We start from the raw sequence: 10,537 nt of genomic DNA, 5'->3' as shown, positions 1-10,537 counted from the left end.
AGGCCAAACCTTATCACCATCGAGAAGGGAAGGAGGGGCTTTGCGATGTTTATCTGCTGATTCTTTATAATCTTCTTGGGCCTTTTGTAAAATTTATGTTAATTATTTTATGGGATTCTTGTAACGTTGTGAGCCTTGTCAGTAACAGCAGGTACTGAAGTAAATGGAAGATAAGGAAAGAACACTGGATGCAAGTTCTAGTTACCAAAAAATGGAATTTGTGAACCATGTTTAGAGTTGTTATAGGAAAATTCCACTGTTGGTAAATTGTCCACCCAGTCATCCTGAAGGTAGGAAATAAAACAGCGCAGGTGTAGTTTGATAGTCTGGTTAGTCCTTTCAGTCTGGTCATTGGATTGAGGATGGAAGGCAGTAGACAACTTAACAGTAACTCCTAAAGCCGTACAGAAGCTTTTCCAAAATGTTGATGTAAACTGAACATCTCTATCAGAAACTACATTGTCAGGAATTCCATGCGGCCTACATATCTCCTTGATCATTAATCCTGCAGTTTGTTCGGCGGTAGGAATCCCTTTAGTTGGAATAAAATGGGCCATTTTTGTGCGTCGGTCTACCACAACAAGGATGACAGTAATTTTTTTTTAGAAGGAGGTAGGGCCACAATAAGATCCATTGAGATTGATCCCCAAGGCCTGGATGGAACTGGAAGAGGTTAAAGGGGGTCCTAAAGGAGAAGATTGCGGTGTCTTGTTTCGTGCACATGTTAAACACGAGGAAGGATATTTTCTCAAGTCCTTCCTACCAGGGGTGGATTAAGAATAGCAAGGGTCCCAGGCGGGTTAGAAGGCGCGGGCCCCCCACCCCCACCCCCACACACACACCTGATGTATCACATGTCACATGATCCCCTGTGATAGATCATGTGAAAGTTCACGTGAAATTAATTTGGCACAATATTAATTATAATATATTTTTTTAGGCTGTGTGCCCACTATGCGTTTTTTAAGCAATTCCGCTGCAGAAACGCTTAAAAAACGCTTGGTAGAAGGTCTGCCATGTTCCCCAATGATAATCCGCATGTGCTGTGCACATGCTGCGGAAATTTCCCGTGCGGATTATCATTGCGGAAAAATCCGCAGCATTGCCAATTATTTTGCGGAAGCGCGGCGTTTTCGCCGCCATTGACTTGATTTGGAACACATGGAATCTGCATTACTGCATCTGTACATGCGGATTACATGCGTTTCAATGTGCGGATGGTACCCGGGTCTGGAGAAGAGGAGACTCTCCTCCGGACCCGGGTACCATAGTACCTGTAAAAAAAAGAATAAAATAAAAAATAAATATTATACTTACCTTGTGATGGCCCCCGATGCCTTTATCCGATGCGTCCTGGCTTGCCGGCAGCTCGCGATGGTCTGAAAAGGACCTGCCGTGACGTCATTTAGTCATGTGACAGGTCACGCGACCGCTGACGTCGGCAGGCCATCAGAAGGTAATTATATATTTATTTTTTATTTTTTACCATTCTTTTACGGTCACACTACATAAATCCATGCCGGTTGCATAGATTTATATAGTGTGACCAAGTTGTCAAGCACTTTCCAAGTGATGCTAAAATCGCTTGGAAATCGCTTGTCAACCCGCATGCGGAAATGCATGTGAAGAACGCTTCACATCCGCATGTCCCTGGCAGGAAAAATGCATGTACAATCCGCATGTACAATCCGCATGTACAATCCGCATGTACAATCCGCATGTACAATCCGCATGCATTTTTTCTGCCAGGGAGATGCAGAAATGCTCAAAAAAAAATCCGGAGCATTTCTGCATCGTGGGCACATAGCCTTACATTAATTGTATGACTCAATATTGAGCACATGTAGCCATCTATACACAGCAGGAGGCCGCACGTAGCCACCTATACACAGCGGGAGGCCACACGTAGCCATCTATACACAGCAGGAGGCCGCACGTAGCCATCTATACACAGCGGGAGGCCACACGTAGCCATCTATACACAGCAGGAGGCCACACGTAGCCATCTATAGACAGCAGGAGGCCGCACGTAGCCATCAATACACAGCGCGAGGCCGCATGGCGCCATCAATACACAGCGGGAGGTCGAACGTAGCCATCTATATACAGCGGGAGGCCGCAAGTAGCCATGTATACACAGTGGGAGGCCGCACGGCGCCATCTATACACAGCGGGAGGCCGCACGCAGTCACGCACACACAAACATATACAGACATATACATACACGCATAAACACATTTGAAACACAAAAATACATATAAACAGACATCACACAATGATATCTGCCTGCACACACACACACACACACTCAATCACACATACACACACACATACACACTCTCACACACACACACTCACCATCCTCCTGCTCCTCTCCGGTGCAGCAGTGCAGGCCGGGCGCGCACTGCGTGACGTCACAGCTAGGAGACAGGGCCGTGTCTCCTAGCAGTGACGTGGCCGGGCCAGCACAGGGAAGTTAACAGCTGCAGTGCTGGCCCGGCCGAAGAAGAAGTAGCGGCCGTGCGCCGCTGCTGGGGGAGCGGTCCGGGGGCCCCCCCGTCACTGTCTGCCGGTATGTGCTGCGGTGCCGCACATATAATGAGGGCAATCTGGCCATAGACACCCCAGAGCCCCGGGTTCCCTGGAGGCCCGGGGCCCCGGGCGGTAGCCCAGATCGCCATCATTGTAATCCGCCTATGCTTCCTACAATTAGGCCACCAAAATCAACGAACCAGTAGTTCATGAGTTTTCATAATTCCAGGATGTCCTGCAAGTTTAGAATCAACTAGCTTGAGGATTTTGAGAAGATCAGTTTTGGAGACATACAGGAGCATCTCACAAAATTAGAATATCATCAAAAAAGTTAATTTATTTCAGTTCTTCAATCCAAAAAGTGAAACTTCTATATTATATAGTCATTACAAACAGATTGATCTATTTCAAGTGTTTATTTCTGTTAATGTTGATGATTATGGCTTACAGCCAATGAAAACTCAAAAGTTTTCACCTTTCCGGGCACATGGCAGATGATCTATACAGCTGACATGTGCCCGCAACAGCCGCGAGTGGAATCGCGATCCGCCCGCGGCTGTTAACTAGTTGCATGCCACTGTCAATCTCTGACAGCGGCATTTAACTTGCGCTTCCCAAAAGCACGTCGTTGGCTCCGCCCATCGGCGACCCCGTCACATGATCGCGGGTCGCCAATGGGTTGGCAAGACAACCCGGAGTCTGCAGGAGACCCCTGCGGTTGTCATTGCTATGAGCACCGCCCAGCGATCGGTGCTCATAGCAAGTGAGCAAATCTGCTACACAGAGGCGATCTGCTCATCGCCTGTATGTAGCAGAGGCGATCAGGTAATTGCAGCTTCAAGTCTCCCATGGAGACTATTGAAGTATGCAAAAGGTAAAAAAAAATGTTTTTAAAAATATTAAAAAAATAAAAAAAATCTAAAAGTTTAAATCCCCCACTTTTGCCCCATTCAAAATAAAACAATAAAAAAAAAATCACACATACACATTTTTGCTATTGCCACATTCAGAATCACCAAATCTATTAATATAAAAAAAGAATTAATCCGATCGGTAAACGGCGTAACAAGAAAAAAATTCTAAACCAGAATTACGTTTTTTGGCTGCCGAAACATTGCAATAAAATGCAATAACGGGCGATCAAAACATCGGCTCTACCCCAAAATGGTATCAATAAAAACGTCAGCTCAGCGCGTAAAAAATAAGCCCCACCCGGCCCCAGATCCTGAAAAATGGAGATGCAACGGGTCTCGGAAAATGGCGCCATTTTTTTTTTAACAAACTTTGGATTTTTTTCACCACTTAAATAAAAAAGAATCTATATATGTTTGGTGTCTATGAACTGGTAACGACCTGGAAAATAATGATGGCAGGTCAGTTTTAGCATTTAGTGAACATGGTAAAAAAAAAAAAAAAAATGTGGAATTGCACTTTTTTTTTGCAATTTCACCACACTTGAATTTTTTTCCCCATTTTCCAGTACATGATATGGTAAAACCAGTGATGTCTTCCAAAAGAACAACTTGTTCCACAAAAAATAAGCCCTCACATGGCCATACTGACCAAAAAATAAAAATAAAAAAGTTATGGCTCTGGGAAGAAGGGGAGCAAAAAACGAAAATGCAAAAATGACCCAGTCATTAAGTGGTTAATGGTAATCTTATTTCTTTCTCTGTAATCATTACATGGTGGAGGGTGGAGTCTTTCTTTTCTAAAAATAACAAGAGTGCCCCCAGCTGGGATTAAGAGGGTCAAATTAAGCCTTTCTCTAAATTTTCATTCTAGTATTCTCTTCGTACTTTTAATTCTGGTTCAGAAAGATTGTAAATTCGCCCAAACGGAATGGATGCTCCAGGAATAAATTCAATGGGACGTAAGGACGATGAGGAAGTAGTTGATCAGCTTTTTTTCTTGCTGTAGACATCACTGAACTCCTGGTACTCATGGAAGAAAGTGTTGGCACCCTTGAAATTGTGGCAGAAAATGAAGTATTTCTCCCGGATAATTAATGCAATTACATATCTTTTGCTATACACATGTTTATTTCCTTTGTGTGTATTGAAATAACAGAAAAAAAAATGACAAATTAAACATAACTTCACACTAAACCCCAAAAATGGTCCGGTCAAAATTGTTGATACCCTCAACTTAATATTTGGTTGCACGCCCTTTGGAATAAATAACTGCAATCAATCGCTTCCTATAACCATCATCAAGCTTCTTACACCTCTAAACTGGAATCTTGGACTCTTCTTACAAACGTCTCCAGGTCTCTCATATGTGAAGGCGTCTTCTCCTAACAGCAATTTTTGACATCTCTTCAGAGGGGTCAATGGGATTTAGATCCGGACTCATTGCTGTCACTTCAGACCTCTCCAGTGCTTTGTTTCCATCCATTTCTGGGGGCTTCTTGAAGTATGTTTGGGGTCATTGACCTGTTTGTCCTCATGCACATGCACTTTTTATACTTCTGGTGCTCTGCTCTCTCAGAATGTAATTCGGTCACACCTTTATTTGTCCACTAGATGGCGGTATTATTTCAGTGTGATTTCATATTCGATTACCCTTGTTGCACCTTTGTCTCCATAATCTTATATTTGGATTTTTCGGTGGTCTTCAATTTTGCACGTATTGTGATTGTGTGTGTTCAGGAATTACGCTGCTCAAATTTCCCCTTTATATATTTTTTATGCTATTGTTTTAACTCAATTTACTTAATAAAATCTCATGTGATTTGATTTTGCGTGTTGTATTTACTCCCCTTCTTTTTTGGTATTATTCCCTATGAATCATGGCTGTCCCCTCTCCACTGTTTTCCCTTACACTCTCTATAGTGCTACACTGTGCCACGCCAAGCTGACCTCTCTCCATACTGTGCCCCCATGTCATGCTGCCCCCTCTCCATATTCATACTGTGACTTTTTTTCACACTGTTCATCCTGCCCACCACATTATCCTCTCCAAACTGTACCCCCTCCTCACTGTCCTCCTACAGTATGATGGTCACCACAGCCACCCATTCAGTATAGTATCCACAACAGCCCTCAATACACATTATAATGTCCACTACAGCCCCCCATTATATAGTGTGATGGTCCCCACAGCACCCCATAAAGTATTATGGCCCCCTTGTCACCGATACAGTATCCCTTACAGCCTCTTATACACAGTATAATGTCACCCACAGCACCCCACAGAGTATATCTACCACAGCCCCCCAATATACAGTATAATGCCCAAACAGCCCCCAATATAAGTTTCCCAACAGCACCCAATATAGTATAATCACCCTTTTATGTCCCCACAGCCCCCTTGTCATGTCCCCATAGCCAGACCCTCTTTTATTGTCCCCACAGGACCAAGGAATAATAGCCTCCATTCATTAGGAAAATAATAGAATGTAAAAATAAAAAAGCTTATACTCACCTAACCCAGGTTCCCTGTCAAGCGCAGCTCCATCTCCTCTTCCATCTGGTGCAGCAGTGGGCGCTGGATGGTGCGATGACGTCACTGCATCGCGACGTCCGACATCCTCTATGTGTGCAGGAGTTCCCGGCAGAGCAGAGAGCTAATTACAGCTCCTCTGCTCCTGTCCTGGGCAGAGCCGACATCAATTGTATTCGCGCATTACAGACCTGAATACAATTGAGTGCAAGGTAGGAGCAACAGCCGGGGACCAGACAGAGAGAGGAGTGACTGACACTGCTCCCCTGTGCCTGCACACTGGCCATCACTGTACTGACCGCCTGCGGTCGAAGGAAGGTGACGGGTGGCCACAGGCATTCAGCAATGTCAGGGTTTCTTTTTCCTCTGAAATGCGCCCCTTTCGGGTAGGCAGGAAATGGTGCCCTAGGCAGGTGCCTACCTGGCCCATCCCTCATCCCGGCCTGTGTACTGAGCAGCGCACATGACCAGCTGCAGGGTGACCTGTATATATGCAATCCCAGCAGCTGCCTCCGTTATCACTTCCGTATTTCTCTGCTGCAGTTAGGGATTATTTTTTTTTTACTAAAAAGATGACTCCGCAGATTCAATGCTTTCCTAAAATTCCTATAATTGATTATGACGTAACAAAGCAGAAATGTGAGGAGGCCTGCTGAGGCTATCCTACAGGGTAACCACGAGGAACGATAGCGTAGCGTAACATACTTTACATGGCAAAAACAATACATGGCAAAACTTGTTCAGCATATTCCCCCGCCCCCGACTCATTAATGCAAAAGTCAATTTTCCTCATCCTAAAAAATGGAAAAAATCCTTCCAGACTCCAAATCTGACAATCAGAATAATTCCCTGTATCAATGCTGCACTTCTAAGAATAAAGGAGCCAAAACTTGTGATATTATGACTTTCAAAAAAGGCACCCATGCCCCTTATAAATTCTTGTAGTAAATGCACCACAACTACTGCCCTCTGGCATGGCGTTCCATGCTCTCAGTGCTCTTACAGTAAAAAAATTCTCATTTATGTTGGAAAAATATTACAATTTGAGCGTCCTCAGTGGTTGATACCTTTTAATGGCTACTGAAAAGATGGAAACTTTCGAAAATTGCAAACTTTCGAGACTACTCAGGTCTCTTCATCAGGCATAGAATTATTTATGTTGGTGCAGAAACTTTTTCTTTCCTCCACTAGACATAGAGGATACCCTTTAGGCCACGGCCTCACTATCAGTATTTGGTCAGTATTCGGTCAGTGTTTTTTCTCAGGAGTGGGTGATAAATGCAGAATTGGTGACTTGTTTCTATTATACCTTTTCACTGATTGTTCCTCACCTGGTTTTGGCTTCCCCTCCTGAGAAAAAATACTGACCAAATACTGATAGTGGGGCCGTGGCCTCATAGTTACAATATAGGAAAGTCCACAGCACTCCTTAATTGCAGTGAAGAAAATTACATTCATTGATGTCATATTTAAGGGTACCACACTAAACAAGATGGCTAACGCTTCAGTCAGCCCACATGTGGTCAGCCGATGCCTAGTGCTTCCACTACACTGCTCCCCACAGGCCGTGACCAAGGTGGCTTTTTATCCTGTGGCCGCTGTGGGTTCATATTCATTTTCCCATTACTTACATAGGGCCAAAATACTTCACTCATTGTGGTTCGACAAAACGGTTAGTCCTTGAGTCATCTTTTTTTCTATTATCAAGATACCTTTTTTGGCATTTTTTGCTTCCACATGACTTGGTGCTGCAGCTATTCTGTGCTTTTGAGGTTGGGATTTTGACAGAATCAGTCTCCTTCCCCCTCTGGCAGCGCATGTACATAGGACAATATAATCCTGCAGAACGTCTTATCAGTTATACCGCCATCTACTGCAGAGACTCTGATCCTCCCCTGACAAGCAGGAGAGAAAGCCATTTCTATCAGCAACCAAAGATCATTATTCTGAGACCTGGCAGCGGGGGAGAATGTTTTACTAAAGGGGTCTCCAACGGGAGCTACAAAGAGCAGGACCCTGTGCAAAAAAATTGCAGGAAGAAGCCCCACGTACATTGGACGTGTTCACATTCTCACCACAGAATATAAAACCCACCATCCGAGCACCAAACGCAGATTTCCAGGTCACGATTGAGAGATTTTCTGTTTTTAGGTCCATATTGTTCTGTGAGGTGAAACGCCCAGTTACATAGAACCACGCTTTATCCGCCATGATCTATCATGACGAGTCTAAATGGCCGACTGCCATCATATTACGATGTGCCGGGTACATGGGTCTTCACCATCACATACCCGCCATGATGGGGACATTCACAATCCTACGGCTTTCCACAGAGAAACACAGACAGGAAGTAGACGACCACGTCAGTTATTTCTTACACTGCTGAGGTAAAGCGAAAGCCGAGCTCTCATTGGCTGCTCTGATGGAATAAGAAGCTGATTGGTTGCCGTGGATTATAAAACAGTTCGGCCAAAACGCAAGAGAGGTTCAGTGCCCCGTATTTTGTCGAAGCCTCCATGGCTGTGGGTGGTGGTGAACATAATACATGATTGATGAAGTGACTAGACGGGCGTTGCTTATCCATGACAAAAGCATCTGAACGAGGAACAACTTACACATTCGATATTTTAATATAATTTATTAAGTTACACAAAAAGCTCCTTTTGCCATCTCCAAAGGCTCAGGCCTGCGATACGCTTAGGTATCCGAGCTCTGAACACTCGCACAACCGTTACCTTATAAGAATGAAGGACGGCAAGAGGCGGCCATTTTCTAGCCGAACCAATGATGGAGTAATGAGGTATAATGTTATTTGCGCCTCGCTGTAATCTAGGGTCACCAACATGGCCGCCTCTACCTAGTCTCTGTTACTGGTGAAATTTGCACAGTGTCACCCTCCCCCCCCACCTTCTACATTACTAAAAAATCCAAATCCTTAGTAAAGAGAAATCCATTTCTGGAAAATCTGGTTCACAAACAACAGCAATGGTCAGATTCTTGCCTACTTGAAGTAAAAAGGGACACAGGAGATGTACCCCTAGGCAAAATCCCATTGCAGGAAAAGTGTCGCGGCAGCCATATTGGCTGAACGATCTCCATAGATCGATATGTAAAATCTGATGAGTAAAATGTTAGAAGTGAATGGATTCTCAAAGAGGCACGAAATTCCAGGCTGTGTCGATGGCCGGCCGTTTTGTCATCACAGTGTATCTAAAGATCTACGAGGAACCCCAGCTCCAAAAAACAAGATGGCTTCCTCGCGTGGCAGCACCAAGCCGTTAATACTTCATCCGTAATAACTCATGAAATCATCTTTGGGAGCGTTGCATATACATATGGCTAAATCCTCTCAACACATCATGTAACACAAGTGGGAGATGAGCAGCCCCCCTGCCACCATGGCTAGTGTATGGAGTATAAAGCATGGCGGCACGATGGCGACTTCTAGGGTAAAACCTATTCTACATGTGGCTGTGCTCATTGACCTATTATAACACAGTTATAATGCATATAGCCCCTCAATCTGAACATTAAAGGGTTAATATTCCCTAGGCCGAGCCACTCCCCTTTGGCGGTTCATTAATGGCAGTCTATGGATTAAGCAGGACAAAAATCACAGCAGGAAGAAATCACAACCCAACCTGTCATCGGGGGAGGGGGCATTGTAATGGGAATGTTAATGTCCGTGTGGCTGAAACCTTCCAAACAGAGTCCGAAAAACCAAATAGTGACCCGGATCACATGAGATACCAAGCGATGGTGGCAGCGATGGCGGCAGCGAAAGCGGCTAGCAATGCTTTTACTTCCGGGCGACCTGTTAGAGCCACTGCAGCGTGGAGTGGACATCCTGAGGAGACCGCATCTGTGAGAGAGAAGGAAGGAGATGAGACCCCTGCACATCACTACACTGTGCGTTTATATATATGTGAATATACCGTATATAATGTGTGACACCAACACGCACCTTTAGCAGCATAATACGGGCATTTGCGAAGATCTCCCTTCCCATCATGAACTGGAAGGCCGCCATCTTGTGCTTCATCAGGGATGGTGGTTCCTATCTTATCCAACTCCTCAAATACCTTCAGAAAATGAAGAATTACAGAATTAACACAATCAGTTCAATATAGGAGGCTGTAATATAGTAGTTATATTCATGTACATAGGAGGCAGTATTATAGTAGTTATATTCATGTACATAGGGGACAGTATTATAGTAGTTATATTCTTGTACATAGGAGCAGTATTATAGTAGTTATATTCATGTACATAGGGGACAGTATTATAGTAGTTATATTCTTGTACATAGGGGCAGTATTATAGTAGTTATATTCTTGTACATAGGGGGCAGTATTATAGTAGTTATATTCTTGTACATAGGAGCAGTATTATAGTAGTTATATTCTTGTACATAGGAGCAGCATTATAGTAGTTATTTCTTATACATAGGGGGCAGTATTATAGTAGTTATATTCTTATACATAGGGGGCAGTATTATAGTAGTTATATTCTTATACATAGGAGCAGTATTATAGTAGTTATATTCTTATACATAGGAGCA

The 10,537-nt window shown here is 43.9% G+C and overlaps 1 protein-coding gene across 2 annotated transcripts in view; it reads right to left on the bottom strand.

The window, feature by feature from the left end:
- Positions 1 to 8,601: 8,601 nt before the first annotated feature.
- The window catches only part of HMOX2 (heme oxygenase 2), a 44,678-nt gene continuing 42,742 nt past the window's right edge, over positions 8,602 to 10,537 (bottom strand). For both annotated transcript variants that reach the window (XM_073648598.1, XM_073648597.1), the window contains exons 6-7: positions 9,941 to 10,058; positions 8,602 to 9,838 (exon numbers count right to left, since the gene is read on the bottom strand). In XM_073648598.1, coding sequence (XP_073504699.1) covers positions 9,714 to 9,838; positions 9,941 to 10,058 — 243 coding nt within the window. In that variant the 3' untranslated portion in view covers positions 8,602 to 9,713. The remainder of the gene's footprint in view (positions 9,839 to 9,940; positions 10,059 to 10,537) is intronic.

This window comes from Phyllobates terribilis, unplaced genomic scaffold, assembly GCF_046119375.1.
Source record: "Phyllobates terribilis strain yellow unplaced genomic scaffold, ASM4611937v1 Scaffold_9__5_contigs__length_417890890, whole genome shotgun sequence".
Classification (NCBI taxonomy): Eukaryota; Metazoa; Chordata; class Amphibia; order Anura; family Dendrobatidae; genus Phyllobates; species Phyllobates terribilis.
The sequence above is the reverse complement of the archived record's forward strand: the minus strand, read 5'-3'. Positions and strand labels throughout refer to the sequence as shown.